The 25,626-nt window shown below is 37.5% G+C and overlaps 1 protein-coding gene across 14 annotated transcripts in view; it reads left to right on the forward strand.

Moving 5' to 3' along the window:
* The window catches only part of TANC2 (tetratricopeptide repeat, ankyrin repeat and coiled-coil containing 2), a 353,239-nt gene that overhangs the window by 238,225 nt on the left and 89,388 nt on the right, over positions 1-25,626 (forward strand). For all 14 annotated transcript variants that reach the window (XM_027624902.2, XM_027624912.2, XM_027624910.2 and 11 more), the window contains 2 exons: positions 1,705-1,830; positions 23,864-24,145. In XM_027624902.2, the coding sequence (XP_027480703.1) occupies positions 1,705-1,830; positions 23,864-24,145 (408 nt within the window). The remainder of the gene's footprint in view (positions 1-1,704; positions 1,831-23,863; positions 24,146-25,626) is intronic.

Consider the following 25,626-nt stretch of genomic DNA (forward strand, 5'->3'; position numbering starts at 1 on the left):
ACCTTTTTTTTTTGATAGCTACACAAATATAGACGAAGAACCAAACAAAGGAAAACAGACTTTGATTAAAGCAGGAGGGACTAATAAACATAAGAAAGAACTAATTCACAGAACCACATAGTTATCTTTTCTGGATAGTTTTAGTTTCCGAATGCAGAGATCAAGATTATCTCTTATTCCTCTGTAACTCTCCCAGTGGGAATGGTGTAAGAGTCATTGCCTCCAGTGTTTTTAAATAAAAGATTAAAAACTAATCTATTCTGGATAGTTTTAATTTCAGAATGCGGAGATCAAGATTATCTCTTATTCCTCTGAGACTTTCTCCTACTGATGTGTAATGTGGCATTTGACTTCCTTTTCTTGGTTTACTTCCCTAGACGAGCTTTCAGAGACTTTTGTTTCCTCATAGAAACTATATAAATTTGGATAAGTTCCTCTTGTCTAGGTTTCCAGTAGACCCAAGTAACTGAGGTAATTGCAGTAGTTAAAGGTTGGAGTATATATCTCTTGCACGTGTTCTCTCTTATTCTTTTCTGTCTATCTCTACCTCCATTCTGTTTTTCTCCATCTCCCCCCTCACCTTTTTCAGCTCAGAGAGCACTTTGTGACTTTCTTTGTGCCACTTAGTCATAATCCACCTTAGATTGTTGCTTGTGTCTTATATCAACTGAGGATATGGACATTATCTTCATTAGAGCTCTGCAGCCAAGAGTGATCTCATTTTGGTTCCTCTCAGCTACTCAAACAGTCACCAGAGGTAAGCTGGCAGCTAAGCCAGGGAGGGCATCAAGAACAGGGCCTGGCACACAGTAAGCTCTTGGTAAATAATTGCCACTGAAGAACTGAATAACCCCCGGCACAGTATCGTACATAATTAGCAACAAACTGAACCAGCAATTTAATTAATAATTTATAAGCTCTAAATGATTGTATTCTGACGGAAGTTTGGGCCTGTTGTTGCTGTTGTTAAAAACTGTTTTGTTCTTCGGTGCTTCCTGATTCTTAATTTCTTCACTTTCTGGTTCATTGTGAATTTTCCCAACAGCTCTCAATATATAGCAGTGCCAGTTCCCATGCCATTTTCCCTCTCCCTGTTGTGGCTGGGTTAAAGGGTTTATACATGCAGTGGGGGGTCATTATTACCTGACTATGTTCAGAGAGCCACTGAGTGTTTTTTGGAATTCATGGACATTGGCAGTTCCCTAAAGACTCTTCAGCAATTCTCTGTTGTCCTGATACCCATCTTTCCAATAGATATATACACTTGAAAATTGTTTTCAGATTTCATTGTTTAGCATAAAGGGAAAATGTTGAAAACAGAGCTTCATGTTTTTCTTACAGCTCAGTATAATTTGGAACATGTTTCTCCACTGATGGTGTTTATGCCTTGTTCTACAAATGGTATTTGTGACCCCACAGAAGCAAAATATTAATAATTTTTGTTGTCAGGTACTAATGTGTTTGCCAGCTTGTTGCTAGTACTCTTCATAAGTTCAGGCAGTTGATAGTGGTGAAGGAGCTGAAGACAACTCTTGACATTTTCCCCTGGCACATGTTTGGAACACTGACAAGGACTGTGAGTTCAGCAAACTCTTGGTGGATGTATATGCTGGAGTGAGCTATGATACCCAAGTTGGGATGATACAAACGAACTGAAAGTTTTCTAAACTTGCATATTCTGACTAAACTTTTCTGTCTTGTCAGCCACCAGCTCTGCCCACTTGGAGGACCTTGCTTACCTGGATGAGCAGAGACATACACCTTTGAGAACTTCTCTTCGAATGCCGAGACAAAGCATGGCCGGTGCTCGCACACAACAGGATTTAAGAGGTTAGAACTCCAGAAGGGCTTTGCCTGGTGATTCCCAGGCAAAAGTGTACATGGGCAGTAGGCAAAAAGTTTGTTTCCTATTTCCACTCTTACTGAAGCCTCACGTAAAAAATGAGCATGTCACCATAGAAGAGAAAGATAAACACAAATACATTATATTCATCATAGACATTGTAATTTTGAACAGTTGGAAGCATTGATCCTTGAAATTCTCAAAAGAAACAAGGGTAAAGATGGTGATGGAGGAAACAACCTTTTTAAGGTCCTAGATTTCAGAAGTGAGTGTTGATTCACTTCAGCCCTAGTGTGAGCTTGGTGCTAATAGTCACATATTTCATAGAGAATTTATTTCATCTTCATCCTAGGGGCCATTTCTGATGACATACAGTCCTTTTATTTATTGGAGTTTCAGACAGTGCTTCTAGTCCTCTCCTGGAAACATTTAAACAACTTATCCCTTTCCCACTCAGGCAACAGTTTCTTTACACTTTTTATGCATACTACTTATTTCTACAATCAGGAACCTAATCTTTTCAAAGACTTTTCATTTTGTTGATCCTTTCAAAAGACAGTCTAGTTGAGAGACCTGTTAGTGGTATCGCTGCTTTGTGCCTCTGGTTTGTTCAAAATGAACCAAACCATCTCTGATAGCCTTAATAGATAGGTGGTCACCTTTCTCTAGTACCTCATAATCCATACTTCTAATATCCCAAGTGCCTTTTTAAATTTTATCTCCTAGATTATTTTCATCTTTCCTTTGCTCTCCTCCTCACCCCTGTCCAATGCTAATCTGTACAGTACCACATGCGTAACTCACACAGGAAGGGTTACATTCATGCCTGCTGTCCATTCTGGAAGTCATTGTGCTGATAGTTTTTCAATGATGACTGGGCAACTAGGAGCGTAAAATAATCGGTTGTATTGCTGCAGTTGCCAAACCTCCCATCTACTATAGTGAGTTGATGACCTCTGTCAGTTTTGGTTCCCAATCCTATTCATCCTACTCACCATTTCTTCAGTTAAGTCACATGCTAGTTGCTTAGTATATACAGCTGTGTATTTCCAGCCTAGGAAGTGGCATTATATTAAGCACTGCTTTAGTATAGCATTACTTTAGTATATATACTTTAGTATATTTAACACTACTTAGTGCTGATTGGTTGATTATATCCAAAGCCTGAATAAATCTAGTCAAAAGACTAAATAAATGATTTGTGCCAAAACCAGAATGCATAGCCATAATAAAGAAGATTGAACATATGATTTCACTCACATGTGGAATTTAAGAAACAAAATGATCATAGGGGAAAAGAGAGAGGCAAACCAAGAAACAGACTCTTAGCTGTAGAGAACAAACTGATGGTTATGGGGTTGGGGGGTGGGAGGGCAGGATGAGTTAAATAGGTGATGGGGATTCAGGAGTGTACTTGTCTTGATGAGCACCAGGTGTTATGTGTGTTAAATCACCAAATTGTACGCCTGAAACTATTATTATACTGTACATTAACTGGAATTTAAACTAAAAAAAAAAAAGAAGATTGGATACAACTATTGATCTATATAGACCTTCAGATTTGGCTGAAAATCTGCATTAACATCACCTTGCATTTCATTACTGGAAAACATACATTAATTATTTTATTTTCTGCTTTGCTAGTCATTGAATAATGGATTTTGTACTGCAGGCATACTTCAGAGATCTTATGGATTCAGTTTCAGACCACTGCAATTTTAAAGTGAATATCACAATAAAGCAAGTCAAATGGATTTTTTGGTTTCCCAGTACCTATAAAAGTTATGTTTACACTATACTGTAGTTTATTAGGTGTGTAAAAGCATTGTCTAAAAAAAACAATGTGCATACCTTAATTTTAAAATACTTTATTGCTTAGGGGTGCCTCGGTTGCTCAGTTAAGCATCCGCCTTCGGCTCAGGTTATGATCCCAAGGTCCTGGGATGGAGCCCCAGGTCGGACTCTGTGCTCAGCAGGGAGTCTGCTTCTCCGTCTCCCTCTGCCCCTCCTCCTGCTCATGCTCTCTCTCAAATAAATAAATTTTAAAAAGATTTTTAAAATACTTTAATGCTTAAAAAATGGTAACCATCATCTGAGCTTTCAGTGAGTCATAATCACTGATCACAGATCACCATAACAAATAAAATAATGATGAAAATATTTGAAATATTGCACAAATTACCAAAATGTGACACAGAGACACAAAGTGAGCAATTGCTGTTGGCAAATGGCACCAGTAGACTTGCTTGATGCAGGGTTGCAACAGACCTTCAAGCTGTTTTAAAAAAAAAAAAAAGGAATTATCTGCATGTGAAACACAACAAAACAAGGTATGCCTGAAAGTAGAAAACAAAATCCATTGACAGATTGCAGCTGTGTGTTTTTGAGAACCCTTCGTGTTGGGTCCTGTTGATACTTGATGGTATAATCTTTGCTTTAGTATCTAAAGATTTAGTAAGATCTTTGACAGATGCATTCTACTGAGCTTGATATTTAGACACAGATATCACTTATATCTAGAAAACAACGAAAAACTTTGCTATTGCACTGAACTTAAGCCTAAACATTCAGTAAAACCAAAGTACATCCAAAGATTTTTCAAAGCATGCCTAAGAGAGCTCTCTGCCTGAATAATGCATTCCTAACAAAACTAATTTTATATCCCTTGCAGATAGTCTCTCAACTTACTGTTTACACTACTACTTGAAGATGCCGTTTTTCCATTGATAAAGGTGTTATGATATGAGTGTTTTAGTTTCTTAACGTTGTCTGTTCTTTCAGGAGCTTTTCTTTTAGAGGTCTGAATGGTTAGAACATGCCATTCAGTTGAGTACTTTAATCCATAAGAGACTGGGTGTTTACTAAGCAGTATTTTGCCTTCTAAAATTAGCATACTAATCTTCCCTCAAAAAGTAACATGTTATCTTAATTAACTGTTTACAAATGAACTCTGTGTCTTCTGATATGACTTAAAACACATTAACAAGAAAGGAAAGCAAACTTGGATTAACTTTCCTTATGTTTCTATAGACCTGCTTGGCAAGCCTCTATAATTTGTGCTTGTTATATCCAAAACATTGCACTTCATTGTAGAAACAGAATCATATTGTTTTCCTGGCATAATTTTAGAAAACATGTCACATCATGCTTTCTGTTTTATTTAAAGAAACATACAAATTCCAGTCATGTTTTGGTTTTATATATTTTTCTTCTGCTGTGGTTGAAGTAAAACAACCTTACCCCAAAAAAGTAATAAAGTGATTGAAACCTTTTGTAGTATACACTAAGATAAGTCTTTCCACATTAGAGATAGATCTTTCTATATTTTAAGGTATTACTCAAGTCCTATGAAATAGTTTTTTAATCATAAAAATGGATTTTAAATCACAAGTGATGGGTTTTAAATGATCCTGGATCTTCAGAGAAGGTAGTTAATGGTCATGTACACTGAAGTGTATCTGCTGACTACTAAATTTGCTGTTTCCAAGTATAGAGTTTATCTGAAATAATATCTTTTGAGGATATGTCTAAAGAGGTAGCAAGCATTTATTGGGCACTTCATACAGGCATTCTTGCATTACTCTGTTTAGAGCAATTCTCAAACTTTTTGGTATCAGCACCCCTTTACACACTTAAAAAAAATTACTGAGGGCCTTAAAAGCTTGAGTTTATAGGAGTTATATTTATTGATATTTGCCATATTAGAAGTTAAAACTAAGAAAGTGTTAAAATATCTGTTCATTTTTCAAAAACAATAGACCTGATACTTGTTAACATCATATAAGCTTTGGAAAATTCTACCGTACACTTGTAACAGAATGAGCATGGAAAAAGATAAGTAACCTCTCAGTATTAAATGATTTTGATTTCGTGGACCCCCTGAAAGTGTCTTGAAAACCCCCCGGGGTCCCCAGATCACACTTTAAGAACCACTGGTTTAGGGACTACCACTGCAATTGAAGAGAAGTGCCTTTACATCTTTAAGGACCATATAGTCTCTTTACAGAAATGCAAAAAAAGTATAGTTTTAGAATTGGTTAAAAGTCGTTCATAAACATTGTTAAAGAGTACAGGCATTGAGCTGTACTTTTCATCTCCGTGACTTATTTATTTTATGACTGGAAGTTCGTACGTCTTAAATCTCCACTCTCTATTTCACCCTTTCCCCTACCCCCTCCCCTCTGGCAGCCACCCATTTGTTCTCTGTATTTAAGAGTCTGTTTTGTTCATTTGGTTTTAGATTCTGTGTATAAGTGAAATCATGTGGTATTTGTCTTTCTCTGTCTACCTAAGTTTTTCACATCTTTTTATATTTCCACACTAGCAGGACTTCTTGTAGCTGACAGGCTCTACTCTTCGAGCTTTGTATAGAAGTACTTTTTGAGGGGCACCTGGGTGGCTGAGTCGTTAAGTTCTGCCTTCGGCTCAGGTCATGATCCCAGGGTCCTGGGAGGGAGCCCCTCATCGGGCTCCCTGCTTCTCCCTCTCCCACTCCCCCTGCTTGTGTTCCCTCTCTCGCTGTGTCTCTCTCTGTCAAATAAATAAATAAAATCTTTAAAAAATAATAATAATTTTGGACATTTGTCCTGAGTTCACTTAGGTTTCAAGAGATCCCTTCATTCTGGAATTGTAAGCTTTCAGTGTATAATTCTTTAATCATCTTATCACTAGCATTTATTATGCTAACTTTGTGTTAGAAGAGCCAGCCTGTTTTCACTGATGTTCTTTCGTTGTGTTATTTAAATTCAGTGACTAAAACCTTACAGATTATTCCCAGAGTTGATGCAGAATGGCTCTGTCATTGAGTACTGACTCAGTGAAATTCTGCATGAAATCCAGCACTTAAAACAGTTGCCAGAGTACCTGTGCAGTAAATGTTTATTTGAATTAATAAAAAAAAGAGACTACAGGCATAGTTCATTTAATAGTTACCTTAATAATAACTACAGTTGTTTGTTCATAATGGTAGTGTTTTGACCACTGAAGCAGAACTTGCTGGGTAACATCTGAGCTAGCATTTGGATCTTAAGTGGGGGTATTAACACTAACATTTCCCCAAACAAAACAAAACAAAAAACCCAGAGCGAAGATAAAACACAGAATAAAAAAAAAACAGTAGAAAGAATTTTTTAAAAACATTCACATTTGCTTCATTAGTAAAAAGTCTCTTTTTTTTATACTTCTCAAGGCAGCTGTTTTGAACAACTGTTCTACCAAAATTGATGTTTCCAGAGACCCAGCCTCACAATGGGGAGAAGGTCACATAAGTGCACTGTCCAGGATCCCATTGCAGCAAGTTAGTAGATTCCTAGCTGTCAACCATCCAAGAGCCTGAGCTCTAAGGGTAAAACAGTTACAGAAGATTGTGTACTAATAGTGCAGAGTATATAGCTGGTTAACCAACCATAAGTGCGTTTTCTAGTCTCAAAGCCTAATGTCCTTGATAGATATTAATTTGAAACATTAAATTTTTAATTCAAGTTTTAAAAATTATTTTGGGGTCCATTTTTATAAGTTTAATCACCATTGTGTTAATGTGGAGTTATGTTAGAAATAACCTACCTGAAAACTCACTCTTTCTGACCATCTTAATGGACTCTCCTTCCACAGAAAAAGACAGAAACCAAGTTTGCTGTCTGCCAAAGAATGAAAGAGGTTGTTGGTTTTTATGGGTAAATGTAATAAATCTTATGATGGAATGTGTAAAGGGAACAAGTGAGAATTAAAATACACAAAACAAATCATAGCATGCTGACTTCCAGTAGTAGTTACTTGGGGTAAATTAACAATAAATTATTAATGATAATATTCTAACACTGTTCTGCTTGAAGAGATTACACATTCCTAATTAAAACTTATTTCCCAATATATGTTGGTTTCCCTAGGACTTTTACTAAATCCCATTACTAAATGGCCATTCACTGGCATTGGCTTTAGTTCATAGCTACCTTACTAGATACTAGGTGGGAGGGCATATGTGCAAATGATAATCTGACTCATTGGCAGACTTTATATGAAATTGACCCTGCCACAGTTAACGTGGCTTTGTCAAGGCAATATACTGAATTTTCATCAAATAAAATCAGTGCATCACAATATTTGTGAGTCCCTTTTCCAAAACAATGAATTCATTATGAAGTTGACTAAGATGCATGTCATGAAGCCAATACTCTTGCATTAGCCCACTGAGTCACACACCCTTGAGGTTCTTAGTCATCTTGATCATGACCTGGTTGGCTCTTAAATTTACAGGAGAATATTTCCATCATTGTCTTTTGTCTCACTGTTCACTGTTCTATTTTTACAAGATTAGATTTCTTTTAAAATCCAAAAGTAAAGTTGCATGCACATACTGCCTGTAGATAAATATTAGATGGGTAGATTGTAATCTTTAATTGTATGAAGTTGACCCTCGCACCCGCAGCCAGCTCTTTTGGAAAGCACCTTAAAATTTGAAAATGCAGCATTCAAGCTGGATGTCTTTGAATGTCTGCTAGAAACTACGTTATGCTTTTTGCAGTAGTCTGGCTATGATTTTTTAAAGCAAATCACTACTTATTAAAGTAGCTCCAGAGAGGTGCACAGATCTGGTTTTTATGCAAGCCAGCCTTATTTAGTAAATTTCATCTTAAAGTTTGAGAATCCAAACAGTAGCTAATATACAACAAAGTTTCCCTACACAACCCACAAGGGAGAAATAACCTTTGAGAAAGAGAAGAGACTATAAAACACATCTGTAAAACACAGGGTCTTCTAACAGGCACATATTAACCCCTTGCATTAAATAACACACTACTTAAAGAAAGTCTGTGGAGTAACATGAAAGAGATTTTAATCATGATATCTAATTCTGCAATAATAAATCACTGAAAATATTTTTAAATGCCTTAAGTGCAATAAAGGAAAAATAAGTAACCATTATGACATTTTGATGTTTTGATCTAAATGAAATTTAAAGGATGAGCTTCCCAATCTATCATTATTTTCTCCAAAAGTGACTAAATCTTATTAAGTAGTCATATTGCCAGTAAATTTACTTAGGTAACCCTTTGCAAAACAGTTTTTGATTCTGTAAAATGATTTAAACTTTCCAGTCTTGCATATAGAAGTTTTTTTTAATGGTGGGGCCCCTGGGTGTCTGTCGGTTAAGTGTCTGCCTTCGGCTCAGGTCATGATCTCAGGGTCCTGGGATCGAGCCCCCTGTGGGGCTCCCTGCTCAGTGGGAAGCCTGCTTCTCCCTGTGACTCTGCCCTTCCCCTGCTAGCTCTCTCTCGCTCACTCACTCACTCTCAAATAAAAAAAATTTTTTTAAGTTTTTTTATGGAATTACTCCCCAAGATATAATAAAATATAGAACTGGAAAATTTCCTTTGTAGGACCATAGGTGTTTCATCACTGAGAGTTCACTTAAAAATGTTTACTCTTAGGGGCGCCTGGATTGAGTGTCTGATCTTAGGGGCTCGGTCAGTTGAGTGTCTAACTCTTCATCTCAGCTTAGTCTTGATCTCAGGGTTGTGAGTTCGAGCCCCACGTTGGGGCTCATGGAGCCTACATTAAAAAAAAAATTTTAAATTTCAACTAATTAACCAGTTTTGATGCTCCAATAAAAATATATCTCATATCTCATGTTCAAGGCCAACAATTTAATAGCGTAAAACTGTGTTAACATAGCTATATAATTATTTTATCAGATGTTTCACATTTCAGAAGCTTTACTGTTTTTATATTTTCCCTACATTGTGAGGTATTTAACATGTAAAAATTGACGACTTTTGAGAGAGTTAGGCTTTCCTTATTTCCTTTACTATTTTCCATAGGGAAAATAACTTCCTGAAAATTCCACTCAGCAGTGACTCCAGATTTTTCTCAACAAATATTTTCCAATAAGACCAATGTCGGAAAGCTGAAATTTAATATACAGTTACTCAAAGACTCAAAGTATAATTTTTCAGAGTAAAACAAGCCTCTTCCTTTTTTTACCCCCACATTAATAGAATACAATGGACTTCTTAAAACTAAGACAAATTTGAGAATGGGACACTTTTAGACATATAAAAATGATAACTTGCCTTTATTGGAGTTCTTATTCTTTGTAGGCACAGTGCTAAGAGCTTTAAACATGTTCTTTTTCAATCCTCACAACCCTTTGATCTACGCAGCGGTAATAAGGAAACTGGGGTTTAGAGAGCTTAAATAACTTGCTTAAGGGTACACGTCTAGGCATTGGCAGTGCCAGGATGCATTTCATTTCTGGCCAGCTCTGGAGCCTGTGCTCTTAACCCCCATAATATACAATGTCATAGGCAGTATAATATGAAAAGCATAAGTAATGTAATAATGTACCAATACAATGGTTCATTGTAGATACTCAGGACTCTGGGGTGTTAGGTATGGGAAGAGAGCAGCATATCAACACCAACTGCCAATGACTGCCCTTTCGGCGGTGGCTCTGATCAAATGGCACCGCTGTGATTCATTATCCCAAACCAGCTCCTACTTCCCTATTTCTATTAATAGCGCCTCAATTTTCCTGTCATGTAGGCTTTAACTCTTGAAGTCAGCTTTGAATCACTGTCTTCATTATCTCCTACATCCAGTCACTTAGGACACCCTGAGGATTCTACTCTCCCAGTTGCTCCCATTCCTCCCACGTTCTCCATTCTCAATACAGCTAACTAGCTTGTCTCCCTCATCTGGTCTTTCCAAGTTTGAATCAAGCTAATACCTGGCTTGCCAGATTAGTCCTTCTAAAATATAGCTCAGATAATATTATTTCTCTGTCTTACAGTTATCGTTGCTATCATCCTTCTCTGGTCCAGAAATTAGAAAAATAAAAAAAATAGTTTTGGAGAAGACAGGTTATGGTTTGTTAGTACCTTTAAAAATTAACTTTGTTGATATGAAAAGCTAAATAATAATCTTTAAAATGGACACTGTCAGATGGACCGTGAAACAGAACCTGTGGTGGACAGGAACTAAAGGAGCAGATATACTAGATAATGTATGAGAAACTTGCCTAGATAATGCTTAATGAATTTTATTCATTCATTCAAAAACAAAGTCTTAAATCACTTGTGTGCCAGTTGAGAATTAACACAATAAATTGTACAGTAAGACCCTTTTCCATATGGAGTCACTGACAGCAACTCAGTGTGCTTTTATGTTTTTATTTTCCTTTTAAGATTTTATTTATTTATTTATTTTAGAGAGAGGGAGTGCAAGTTGGGGGAGGAGCGGAGGGAGAAGGACAAGCAGACCCCGCACTGAGCAAGAAGCCTGACATGGAGCTTGATACCATGACCCTGAGATCATGACCTCAGCTGAAACCAAGAGTCTGCTACTCACCTGACTGAGCCACCCAGGTGCCCCAACTCAGTGTTTTTAACTGAGTTAACTGAACCATAACAAGGAAAACAAGTAGAGTAATTAAGAAAGAAGAAATAGATAAACATATATTAAATTACATTTAAGATAAGGGGGGAGAAGTTAAATTGTAATGTGAAAGATATCTAGAACCCATAAGTAAAGGAATTATAATGGAAAGAAATTACTTTTGCATTTATACAGTATTTAAAAAGAGAATAAAAAGGCAGCCTATGGAATGAGAGAAAATACTTGCAAACCATATAATTGATAAGGGGTTAATATCCAAAATCCATAAGGAAGTCCCATAACTCAATAGCAAAAATAGTAATAACCCAATTTTAAAAAACCAGGCAAAGTGCCTGGGTGGCTCAGTCGGTTAAGCATCTGACTCTTGATCTCAGCTCAGGTCTTGATCTCAGGATCATGAATTCAAGCCCCGTATTGGGCTCCATGCCCAACATGGAGCCTACTTAAAAATGAAATATAATAAAATAAATAAAAATGGGCAAAGGACTTGAATAGACATTTCTCCAAAGAAAGCATACAGATGGCCAACAGGTATTTGAAAAGATGCTCAACATCACTAATCATCAGGGAAATGCAAATGAAAACCACAATGAGATACCACCTCACAGCTGTTAGAATGACCATTAGAAAACACACACATACACAAAGAAAATAACAAAGAGATAGAGAAATTGAAACCCTTGTGGACTGTTGTTAGGAATGCAAAATGGTGCAGCCACTATGGAAAACAGCATGGTGATTCCTCAGAAAATTAAAAATAAAACTACCATATGATCCAGCAATCCCACTTCTGGGTATATATCCAAAAGAATTGAAATTGGGATCTCAACGAGATATTTGCACTCCTTTGTTCATTGCAGCATTATTCACAATAGTGAAGAGGTGGAAAGAACATAAATATCTGTTGATGGATGAATGCATAAAGAAAATGTGCCATATACATACAATAGAGTGTTATTCAGACATAAAAAAGGAAGGAAATTCTGTTACATGCTAGAACATGGATGAACTTTGATGACAATTATGCTAAGTTAAATAAACCAGTCACAGAAGGACATATACCACATGATTTTATTCACATAAGGTATCTAAAGTAGTCACACTCCTCAAAGCACAAAGTAGAATGGTGTATGCCCGGGCCTGGAGGAGGGAGGAGAAAATGAGGAGTTACTGTTCAATGGGTGAAGTTTCAGTCATGCAAGATGAAAAAGTTCTAGAGATCTGTACAACATTGTGCTTATATTGATGATCTTATGTGCTTATTTGCCATCGAATATTTTCTTTGGTGAAGAAACATCTGTTCATATATTTTGTTCACTTTTTATTGGGTTGTTTCTTTTCTTGTTAATTGAGTTTTGAGAGTTTGTTATATAGTTTGGATACAAGTTCTTTATCAGATATATGCTTTGCAAATATTTTTTCCCATATTATAGCTTGTTTTTTCATTCTCTTAACAGTATCTTTTGAAGAACCAAAGTTTTTAGAAAACCAATTTATGAATTTTTGCCTTGATTGAGCATTCTTTTAGTGTTGTGTCTAAGATATTTTGATTAACCAAAGGTCACAAATATCTTCTTCTATATATTTTTCCAGAAGTTTTACTGTTTCAGGTTTTACATTTAGGTCTATGATTGATTTTAATTTTTATATATGGTGCATGATATGTATGAAGGTAGTTTTTTGGGGGTTTGTTGGGATTTTTTTGCATATACGTATCCAGTTGTTCCAACACCATTTGTTGTAAAGTCAACAAAAATCTTATATATTAATCTATGTAGTTCCCATTTCTGGTGCTCTTCATTTCTTTTTGTTAATCCATATTTCTAGTGACATTTTTCTTCTGCCTGCAGGTCTTTTTTTTTTAACATTTTTTGTAATGTGGATTTGGTGGTGATTAAATTTTTCAGCTCTTATATGTCTGAAAAAGTCTTTATTTCACCATTACTTTTGAAAGATAAATTTTTACTGGGTTTATAATTTTAGGTTGACAAGTTTTTTTCTTTCCATAATATAAAGCTGTAGGTCCACTGTCTTCTCATTTGCATTGTTTCTGACAAGAAATCTGCTGTCATCTTTATCTTGGTTCCTCTGTACTTCATGTCTTTTTATTCTGTGGCTGTTTTTAAGACTTTCTGTTTATCTCTGGTTTTGAGCAGTTTGATTATGATGTGCCTTGGTGTTGATTTCTTCGTATTTCTTGTACTTGGGGCTCATTGAGCTTCTTGGATCTGTGAATTTATAGTTTTCATCAAATTTAGAAACTTTATAGCTATTTTTTTTAAGATTTTTTATTTATTTATTTGACAGAGAAAGAGAGCACAAGCAGGAGGAGCAGAGGGAGAGGGAGAAGCAGGCTCCTGATGCGGGGCTCGATCCCAGGACCTTAAGATCGTGACCTGAGCCAAAGGCAGACACTTAACCAACTGAGCCACCCAAATGCCCCTACTGATGCTTTTGTTATTTTAGAGGATTGTTTTTTTTCTGTATGTTTAATTTTGGATAGTTTTTATTCCTGTGTCTTCAAGGTCACTCATCCTTTCATTTCTGTTGTTGTAATTTCTTTTCCTAATAGTTCAGTTGGGTCTTTTATATCTTCCATGTCCTCACCTTTTGAGCACATAGAATATTGTTATAATTATTGTTTTAATATCTCTCTCTGATAATTCTAACATCTCTGTCCTTCTGGGTCAGTTTCAGTTAGTTGATTTTTCTCCCAATTATGGTTCCTTTTTTCCTGCTGCTTTGCATGCCTAACAATCTCTGTTTGGATGCCAGACATGATGGATTTTACCTCACTGCATGTTAGATATTTTTGTATTCTTACAAATATTCTTCAACTTTTTTCGGGAATGTTGAAGTTATTTGGAAACAGTATAATTAATTTTGGGTCTTGCCTTTAAGAGTTGTTTAGTAGGACCAGAACAATATTTATTATAGTCTTATTATTCGATACTACTGAGACAAGACCTTTCTGAATATCCTACTCAATGTCCTGGAAATGGTAAGGTTTTCTATTCTGGCTGCTGGTAATAGGCACTGTTCAGCCCCTCTTCCCTCTAATCATCTTGGATAGGTCATCTCTTGGTCTTGGGCAGCTTTCTCACATACATGTGCCAGTCAGTATTCTACTTTCCACAGATCTTCAGATTTATTTCTGTTCAGTGCTCACCTTCTCAGAACTCCATCCTTTGAACAGTTGCTGCCTTAGTCTCCCTGGATTCTCAGTTCCATCTCCTCAATTCAAGGAGTCTGCCAGAATCTGACTGGGTTTTCCCTCCCTACATTATGGCCTGGAAGTTCTCTTAAGGCAGTAAATGGGCATGGGATATGCCTATTGTTTTCCATCTCTCAGGGATCATTATTTTTCATTGCTTATATCTAATGTCTTGAAAACCATTGTTTTATATACTTTGTCTAGAGGTTTGTTTGGGGATTCTTTTAGGTAGGAGGATAAATATAGTCCTTTTTACTCCATCTTGGACAGAAGTAGAAATTTATGTCATATTTTTAAAAGGAAAATTATAGATGAAGTGGACTGGAGCATAAACCCATCTCTCATTAGAAAATGGCTGGCTTAGGGGCACCTAGGTGGCTCAGTTGGTTAAGGGTCTGACTCTTGATTTCAGCTCAGGTTATGATCTCAGGGTCATGAGATCAAGCCCTGAGTCAAGTTCTGCACTGAGCATGGTACCTACTTAAGATTCTCTCCCTCCCCCTCTCTCTGCCCCTCCCCTCCTCACTCTCTCTCTCAAAGGAAAAAAAAAAAAGACTGGCTTGGTAGTTAGAATTGTGTTCTCTGTGAACTAAACCACATACTCTACCTATAATGATGAAAATTTAAATATGATCATTTGTTGCACAAGAATAAATCTCACATGTAACATTAGCAAGACCTCAGTTACTAAATGGATTTGTGTGACTCCCGCCTTCTCAGTAACTTTTCTAAAAGAAGCAAGAATTGTCTTTAGAAGGATCTGTCCTGTCCCCTCTGGACACTAGCTCCAAGATACCAATTTTCTCGCTTCGCCCAGCTTCCTGTAAGAATAGTATTCTTTGATTATTAGGCCAACATCCAGGCCTTGCCTGTGATATGCACAGAGCTTGGAAAATAACATTTTTCCTTCTCTGTCTTGTTATTTAATGACCCACTTGTTCATGACAGTTGCCTTTAAACAGGAATGTATCCTTGAAAGGTGCCAAATGAATGATTCATTTTTTTGTTATTATAGTACAGAGCAGTGATTTTTCAAAGACCTGAATTTGCATCCCTTAACTGTCTCCCTTGAACCCTTCTGCTCTACCAAAGTGAAGTGTATACTCCTATATTTCCCTTCAGTTGGGGAAGAAAAATCCATATTAACTATTTTCATTCATGAATTAATTTATTGAATGTTATTGAATATACCTACCCTATGACAAGAAGTGTACTAGTTAGTAATTTAATTAAGTTAACTTAATAGGTTAGGTGACTGTGGTAGGGCAAGTTGATGACACGTAAGGGTAGAGGGTAGAGGTTGACATGATCAAGATAGGTAGGTAGGTAGGTAGGTAGATCTGGTAGCTGTATACAGAAGGAATAATAGCCTATTTAAGTACATAGTAAAAGCAAGAGATGTTGAGAACCTAAACTATATGGCTGCCATTCTATTGAGGATTAAGATTCTGAGCTAAGAACTTAACATACGTGTTCTCATTTAGCCTAATGGGGTAAATACTCTTATTACCCTCATTTACAGGTGACAAAATTGAGACTTAGAGTGATCAGCACCTCTGCCAAGGTCATATATCTCTAGTAGCAGTGGAATAGGAAAGATAAAAGGGATTATATCTGAGAGATATTCCTCAAGAATTATTTTTTTTTTAAGATTTACTAATTTATTTTAGAGAGAGAGAGAGCATGAGCAGGGGGAGGGACAGAAGGAGAGGGGGAGAATCTCAGGCAGACTCCCTGCTGAGCATGGAGTCTGACACAGGGCTGGATCTCACGACTCTGAGATCATGACCTGAGCTGAAACCAAGAGTCGGACACTCAGCCAGCTGAGCCAACTCAGGCACCCCACTCCTCAAGAATTATTGATAGAACTTGTGACAAGTTAGATATAAATATTAAGGAAGAAGAAATCCTGATGAGTGTCAAGTTTCTATGTGGAGAGACCAGGCAGATTACTGATACTTCATTAACTGAGATAATAAGTGGAAGAGAATAGATTAAGGTGAGTGAGACAGTAACTTTACTTTTAAACACTTGAAGTTTGAGGTTTCTTTTTTTTTTTAAAGATTTTATTTATTTGAGAGACAGTGAGAGAGAGAGAGCGAGCACATGAGAGGGGGGAGGGTCAGAGGGAGAAGCAGACTCCCCGCTGAGCAGGGAGCCCGAGGCGGGACTCGATCCTGGGACTCCAGGATCATGACCTGAGCCGAAGGCAGTCGATTAACCAACTGAGCCACCCAGGCGCCCCTGAAGTTTGAGGTTTCTATTGGAAATCCAAATAGATAACTCTGGTGAGTTGTTGGAGATGCTGTATAGGAGTTTGGTAATGAGGAATAGAAATACAAACCATCACCACTTAGATAGTTGTGAAACCTTTTAGTCTATTCCTTTGAGATTATCCAGGGAGATCTTGAAGAAGAAGAAAATGAAATGTAGAACCGAGAATTGGCAGTATCTTAGGGATGAGCAGAAGAGGAGGAATCATTAAAGACACACCAGGAGGAGAGGACAAAAAGAACTAGAAGGAAGTGTTGCCATGTGAAGCCCAGGAAGGGAATGCATTTCCAAAAGTGGGAGTTAGTTAAAAGTGTTAAATCCTGAGGAGTGGTTAAGAAGCATAAAAACTAGAGGCGCCTGGGTGGCTCAGTCGATTAAGTGGCTGCCTTCGGCTCAGGTCATGATCCCAGGGTCCTGGGATCGAGCCCCGCATCGGGCTCCCTGCTCGGCAGAGAGCCTGCTTCTCCCTCTCCCTCTGTTTGCTGCTCTACCTACTTGTGCTCTCTTTCTGTCTCTGTTAAATAAATAAATAAAAATCTTTTAAAAAGAAGCATAAAGACTAGAAAAAGAAATCATCGTACTTAACAATTAGAAAGCTTTTAGTGACTTTAACCAAAACAATTTGAACCGATGTGACTAATATGGGAGGAGGCCAGGCTAGAGTGTGCTGTTGCTGCAGAAGTGAAGAGAGCAAGCAGGGCTCTTTCAAAATGTTGGGTGGGGAAAGGAAGAAGGGAGACAAGTCAGAAGCCTCAAAGGGAAGGTGCCTTAAAGGGAGTCAGTATGTTCTTGATATCCTTTTTGCTAAGTTTTGTTTTAAATAAGTGTGTGTGGTGGGGGAGGTTATGGTTACTCTGGATGTCTTTTTGGCTTGATGATGTTGCTAGTGCTGGCAGCTAACACGGTTAACCACCAGACACTGTCCTAGGCCCATCCCATCTGTTAACTCATCTAATCCTCACAGTGTCATTCTTATCCCTCTTTTTAAAAGGGATAAAAGGGAGGACTGAGATATCCAGAGCCTAAGTACTTATCCTAAAGTCACACAACCAGTAAGTAACAGAGCCAGGATACAAACTAAGGGATCTTTGCTCTGAGTCCACAGTTCTTCCTACTCTGCTGTTTCCTTATTGACCCCAAAAGTGATTCTGCTTTATTTAACCTTTATTTATTTATTTATTTATTTATTTATTTATTTATTTATTTATCTATCTATTTATTTTTAAGATTTTATATATTTATTTGACAGAGACACAGTGAGAGCAGGAACACAAGCAGGGGGAGTGGAGAGAAGCAGGCTTCCTGCTGAGCAGGGAGCCCGATGCGGGGCTCGATCCCAGGACGCTGGGATCACAACCCAAGCGAAAGACAGACGCTTAACCGACTGAGCCACTCAGGCGCCCCTTAACCTTTTTTCTTTTAAACAGGAGTTCTCTGGAATGAACATTTCTAGGCCTGTTATCTTTAGATTGTCTTTTAAGACCTGTTTCAAATTGCTTTACATTCTTTAGAAACTTATTCCTGGTGTAGAAATAGCTGTCTACTGTAGTCCTTTCCAGAGCAGCAAGAATAAACAACAGACCCTAAAGAGATTTGACTCCTGTAAATGGGAGAGTGAACCTTCTAGAAACTCACTAGACAACTCAACCCCTGCCCTGGTTTAAACATTTCTTAAGAAAAAAATAAGCGGTGTTTTTTTGACTAATGTTTGGTGCTGATGTGATATCAGGTTGTGTCTGCAGCACATGTGTTTTTTCTCTGCACTGTGTTGAGAATGGCATGCATGTCATGAACCCTAAGAATGAGCCTGAAATTATCTTTTGTTCTGAGGAACAGAGGTGCTTCCAGGCTAGACTTTACAGTCATTGTAGAAGAATGTGAGGAAACACAACTCTGCTCCTGTTTGCACCAGACCTTGGCTGTATTACACACACCCTTTCTTCTGCCAGTCCTGTGACTGACTTCTTTTAAGATGATTCATGATGGTTTTCCACGAGTAAATATGCTTTAGTCCAAATCCACTTAGAGCTCCTTTGCCTCCATTTTCCCTTCCCCTTTTCCCCTTACAGCAGATGTTTATATTTGCATTTGAGCAGGCTGATCTCTTAGCCTTAATGCACTTTAGTGTTGTTGTTTTTTAATGTTTACACTTTGCCTTAGTTAAACAAAGGTCTCTTTTCTCCATAAGCCTAGGTATATAATTACACTTATTGATGGTCTCACAGAGACTGTTTCCTAGAGAGAACTCATTCGTCTGCCACAAGCCTCATTTGCATTGAAGAGATGCACACACTGAAGAGATGCCCACACCGATCTGAGTCTAGAGTGGTTATTAAATCCTTTTTAAAACTACTTTCCAAAGCTTGTCTCATTTGTGTGCCCTTTTGAAATGTGATTCCTTTCCATGTTTTTCTTTTCCTTTAACATTTTATTAGGAAGATTTTCAGATGTACCAGAAAGGAAAGAATCTTACAATTAACACTTACAGACCCACCACCTTGATTATATCGTGAACATTTTGCTACCTTATTTTATCACCTGTCTATCCATCTGCCCATCTCTTTACCCACCCATTATTTTTTATGAATTTTGAAGTAAATTATAGGTATCAGTACACTTAAAAAAAAGAAGATTTATTTATTTGAGAGAGAGTGAGCGTGCCCTCGAGTCAGGGTGGAGGCAGAGGGAGAGAATCTTCAAGCAGACTCCCCGCTGAGTGCGGAGCCTGATGCGAGACTCGAGAAACCGAGTCAGATGCTTAACTGAGCCACCCAGGCGCCGCACTATACTTTATTAGAATGCTTTAAGAGGGGTGGGATGGTCTTTGCTGTGCTGGGACTGCCAACTCTTGAGTGCCAGGGATAAGAAAGCCACATCTGTTACTAAATGGTATGGATTAGCTCATCTTTTTTCCCTTAGCTCAGCTGTAGTTACAGTGGTAATTTCTCATGGATTATTTCAGTGTTTCTGCCTTAGAAAATCTCTTGGAAGACAGCTGATATCCCAAACAAACATTTATTTAGGAATATGAACTCCATAGAGAACATCCATTACCTCCATATCCCACAATGCAGGCCAAAATGCTTTCTTGTTCGTATGCCCTAAATTTATTGTTGGTACATAGGAAGTAGGGCTTTCTTTTATCATACTGAGCTGACAAAAGCCTTAGGTTCTGAGGTACAGAAATTGTTTGTAGGCTGTTCTTGGCATCTACAGTTGTTTTACCATATGGTACTGGCTAATTTTGTCTGTTCTTCCCTTGAGGCTTTTGTGAATTGATTACATTTTTAGAAAATTTTTTAAATAACTTTTTAAAATGTCAAAGCTTTCTCAGTAGAATAAAATATGATGGGAGATTACGTCAACATGAGAACAAGTTAAGAGAATTTTTCTTAAAAACTTAAGCGTTTAAATTGAGTCTATACATAATTCCGTATTATAAATTAGCATTGGTCATATTCGTGAAAGCCCCATTGATACGAAATATAAAGTAACCTCGGACCTGAAGAAATAATTCAGTTAGTGTAGAAATCGTATGGGAGTTTCTGTAGCTCTTCTCTCTCTGGAAAGGTCATTTCTGGCTAAGCACACAGTTTCTAAAGGGAAGCACAGGAGAGGTAAAGGAGAAAGAAGACAGCTTAGCCTGTCAGCTAAGCCTAATCAATCCTGGTCATCAGTGGGATCATTCATGTCACTTTCAGATTTGGAAGTGACAGCCTATAGAGCAGTTGCACCATAATATAATGGAAAAAACCTGTTTTTTTGAGTCAGAATTAGGTTTTGTTTCTAGTTCTGAAACCAGTTGTGTGATTTTAAGTCTCGCTAGGCCTAATTAGACTCATCTCAAGCCAACTGGTCTATTTTCTCCTTCCTCCCGGGGAGTCCTGTCACTGCTCATCCAGATCTCAGTGTGTCTGTCTGGGTGCCCACCAAGCACTCCCAGGTGCCCAGGAAGCCCCGAGTAGGTAGCAGCCACCTACTGTCAAATGACATGGAAAATGGTGGGAGTAGGGAGCTCCAAGAATCAGTCCCCCCATTGAAGTAGCCATTAAGCTGGCAAGTCTGACAGAATCAACCTTTTCAGAACTCTGGAATTGCTAAGTGAAAAATGAAAAAAGATGATAAAACAGTATGATCCCATTTTGGGTTTTTAAAATAAGTATTTATGGTACAGAAAAAAATTCAGAATATATATGAGTAGTGTTTCTCTCTGGCTACTGGGAGTACAATTATTATCTTGTTTATCTGCTATTCCTAAATTTTCTATAGTGAATATGTATTACTTCTGTAAAAAATAGCAAAAAGCAAAATAGAACAGTTTGGGCAGTTTCTCAAAAAGTTAAACATAGAGTTTCCACATGACTCAGCAATACCACTCCTAGATATATACCCAAGATAACTGAAAACATATGTACACAAAAACTTATACATGAATGTTTATACCAACATAATTCATAATAGCCAAAAAGTGGAAACAAAGCAGATGTTTATCAGATAAATTGATAAACAAAATGGGATATATCCATATAATGGAATATTACTCAACAATAAAAAGAATGAAGTACTGATACATGCTTCAACATGAATGAACCTCAAAAACATTATACTAAATGAGCCAGACACAAAAGGTCATGTATTACACAATAACATTTATCGTGTATGTCCAGAATAGGCAAATCTGTAAAGACAGGAAGTCTGGTTGCCAGGGTCTGGGAGGAAGGGGGACTGGGAAGTAACAGTTAAGGGGTGTAGAGTTTTCTTTGGGGGATGATAAAAATGTTCAGGAATTAGATAGTGATGGTTGCACAACTTTGTAAATGTATAGTTGACCCTTGACCAACACAGATTTGAACTGGGCTGGTTGACTTCTATGTGGATTTTTTACAGACACTACTCTATATGTATTTTCTCCTATGCTTTTCTTACTAACATTTTCTTTTCTCTAGCTTTATTGTAAGAATATAGTGTATAGTATGTATAACATACAAAATATGTGTTAGTTGGCTACCAATAAGGCTTTGAGTCAGATAGGCTATATTAGTAAGGTTTTGGGGGAGTCAAATGTTACATGAGGATTTTCAACTCCATGAGGCATCAGCTCCTCTATCCCCCATGTAGTGCAAGGGTCAACTTTCCTGAAAACCACTGAACTGTATACTTTAAAAGGGTGAATTTTATGATCTGTAAAGTGTAGCTTAATAAAGTAATGTTTAAGAAAGGTAAAATAGACTATGAGCTACAAACCATTAGAATGAAAAAGAATAGATTTAGCAAGTTAATAGTCAAAATTTTCACTGAATTCTGTAATTATAGGAATGGATTTTTAAAAATTTTTAAGTCCAATTAACATACAGTGTTATAATAGCCTATAGTTGTGGATTTTATTATTTTATTTTTTTAGTGATGGATTTTAAAAGAATAAGTTTTGTTAAAGAGATGAGAATCAGGAAATTATAAGCAATTATATAGCCGAATCTCCACAGCCTTTTTTTTTTTTAAGTGAAAATTTGGTACATTTTAAAACTGATACAGGAAACTGTTTTCTTCTCTTTTTAGGGTTTGGCTTTATATTTTTAATTATTTGCACTATTTTTAGAATTGTTTTCCTTTTTTTAACGCTTTTATCATTCTAATAGCTTTCAGAAAGTTTTTAATGAGAGTGTATACATGTATGCTTGCTTGTGAGTAGATTTTCTCAAGTAAGCTGCCATCTCTAGATCCCATTTAATGATGTCTAAGTGGCTTAATCATGTTCTAGAATAATATAAGCAGTATAAATAGATCTCATTTCCCCCTTTTATGATTTTCCTTTCTCCTGTTCTCATCCCCTTCCCCTGGGCTTTATACTCCAAAATATAAAATGGGGTTAGAATATAATACCTTATTTTCAATTAATTCTTTCAGTAAACATTTATTTGAGTACCTGCTATCTGTCAAAGCACTGTGCTAAGGTTAAAGATACAAAAATAAAATATCTGGTTCCTGGGGCACCTGGCTGGCTCAGTTGGTAGAGCATGTGACTCTTGATCTCTGGGTTGTGAGTTCAAGCCCCACACTGGGCGTAGAGCTTACTTTAAAAACAACAACAACAACCACCTGGTTGCAGACAGATAAAATGATACATCTTAGAGCTACTCTCTGAATAGTTAGGAAGGCATTTAACCCGGATAAGGGAGGTCACTTCTTTCTACCATCAATAAAATTAGGTTGATCTTTGAAAGCAAGTTACATCTCTTATGCATTTCTAGAAAACTATTGAAAGTAGAGCTCATGCTTGAATCTTAGTACATCCCACAACTACAGAAGCACAGAAAAAAATCTAGAGAAAAGCAGTAGGATCTGTCTCCAAGACATGGTGTATATAAGCCAAACTCTTTGTTGGTTTTTTGGTTTTGTTTTGTTTTTTTAATTGGCATGAATACAAGCAGCAGATGAGCAAATACCTGAGGTCAAAGTTTGGTTTCTGCTTCCTTGACTGCTTAACATGTTGAAGACTTTTTAAACTATCAGAGCTTTTAGAGGCTTTGCTTATCCTAATATACCTACTAAATTAAAAAGAAAAATACCATTATGAACTTGAAAGGAATCACTATTTTCACTGGTATTTTTAGAGAAACAGACAGTAGCCATATTAGTTGTTAAATATTGAAATATGTCCTTACTGGTTGGTAAAGAGCTGATGCTGTAAGCCATCTGGGTGCTCTGCCATAGACTGTCCCCCAGGGACTCCAACCCTGTATCTCCCCACAATCCAGCAGCTAAAAGATTATCTCCAGGCATAGAAGGAAGCCTTAAGGACCCTGCTTCCGTACTACTTTGGCATCCATTTGGAGTGCTGGTGCTGGGCCATCCCCACTGTTTAATAATTTTGAATATCACCCTATCTTTCTGACTGTTCCGTAAATCATTGGCATTTTAACTACGTTTGTTTTCTGCCAGTTGCAGTATCAAATGACCCTAGCTCATCTGCCGTTGCTTATCTGTGTAGAAGCAAAATTGAGTTGTATTATTTGCTGAATAACCCAGTATACCATTGTACTGTAACTAATAGTCTCCTAAACCATGCTGCTCTTCTTCTGTATTTCTTTCAATGATGACAGTTTGGCCTAAGTTCTGTGTTCTCTTATTGTTCCTTCCAGTTCATTTTGCACCTTATAGGCCTCCAGATATCTCCCTGAAGCCTCTGCTCTTTGAAGTGCCCAGCATCACTACAGAGTCAGTGTTTGTTGGCCGGGATTGGGTTTTCCATGAAATAGATGCTCAACTTCAGAGTTCAAATGCCAGCGTGAACCAAGGAGTAGTGATTGTGGGAAACATTGGGTTCGGCAAAACTGCCATCATTTCCAGACTGGTGGCCCTCAGCTGCCATGGAACACGGATGAGACAGATCGCCTCAGACAGCCCACACGCCTCCCCCAAACGTACGTATTCCTTTTTAAAGAACTCCCTGCTTCGTTGCTCTGAAAGTTTTTCTGACATATTAAGCCTTACATCCTTTTATTTTCTGATCTGCAAAACCTGACTTACGTGAGAGGACCATTAATTCAGAGTTGAGAGAGAGAATGTAATACTCTGTTTACATTTAACCCACATATCTAGTGGTCACCTAAGTGTGACTGAGAAAACCTTTCTCTGGGAATAAATTTATAACTCTTCCTTCTGGCAGTCTGGTTACTCTGTCCTTTGGAAGATGACTGCAGCATCGCCTGTAAGAGCCGTTTACATCCGTCACTGTCGGCTGTTGCTCAGCCAGGGCCCGTGTCCTCTCGCTCCGAGCTGGCACAGTCTTGTGCAGCTTTAGTTTCCTTGCTCTTGAAGTCAGTACTGCACTGCTTGGGCTCGAACTTCATTGTGTCCTTGAAGGGTTTCTCCTGCTTCCTTGTGAAAAGATGCTGAGATCTCATATATATTCATACTTCTTTCATCACAGGGCACAGCTTAACGATCACCACCAGGATCTTATTTTTAAAATACTCATGTGGTCCTTAGTACCAGGCACTCTCTAAGATCTTAACCAATATTAATTCACCCAATCCTCTTATCAACTCAGTAAGGTAATTCCTGTTATCTTCATGTCACAGAGAAGTGATCTGAGGCTCAAAGAGGTTAAGTAGACCTCCCAGGTTTCAAAGCCAGTCAGTGGTGAAACAAGTGAGCCTAAGCAGTCTGTTTCAGAGGCCAGTCTCTTACCCACTTTGCTGTCCTGCCTCTCCTTGTTGGAGGAACTCATCTGAAGAAAGAGAATGTGTAGATGTTCTTCCTATATAACCTATATATATAGAACCAGTCTGCCTGGTTTCTATTACTTAGAACAAAACCAGAAACTATTGCTCTGCTAGTCCAAATCAATAATCTAGCTCACTGCAAATTTTCAGACAGCAACCACTAGAAATGGCTTGAGATCATAGTAGTTACAGAGTCTAGCACATGCTAGAAACTCAACAGGAACTCACTTCGCATCCTCCAGATATTCTGGCTTCCTGATGAAATTAATTAGCAGCCTCCTGTCATTAAGTAGGCAGATTACCTCTGGTTAACTTAATGGATATCTCACATGGAGAAGAACTAGTGTCTACAGAGAAAACTGGTTGAATTAAGAGTCCCAGGGTATGATAAAAATTGGTATGGAAGAATTCCTTTCTCACAAGCACCGTCATGCTTAGTTTCTACAGAAAGCTTTTCTGGGGGAAATTGACATTGTGTGGTGGGAGCCAAGAGCCCAGAGTTTGAGCCCCAACAACACTCATGTGACTACACATATTTTGTAACTTGAGAATTTTAATTGAATTTTTTAGACCTGTTTTCTCATCTGTAAAATGAAGAAGTGATCTTTAAGATTTGTTCCTGTGTTAAAATTCTGTGATTCTAAAAACATATCTTCTTGAAGTTGAAAAGTAGTCAA

Source organism: Zalophus californianus, chromosome 16, assembly GCF_009762305.2.
Source record: "Zalophus californianus isolate mZalCal1 chromosome 16, mZalCal1.pri.v2, whole genome shotgun sequence".
Taxonomy (NCBI): Eukaryota; Metazoa; Chordata; class Mammalia; order Carnivora; family Otariidae; genus Zalophus; species Zalophus californianus.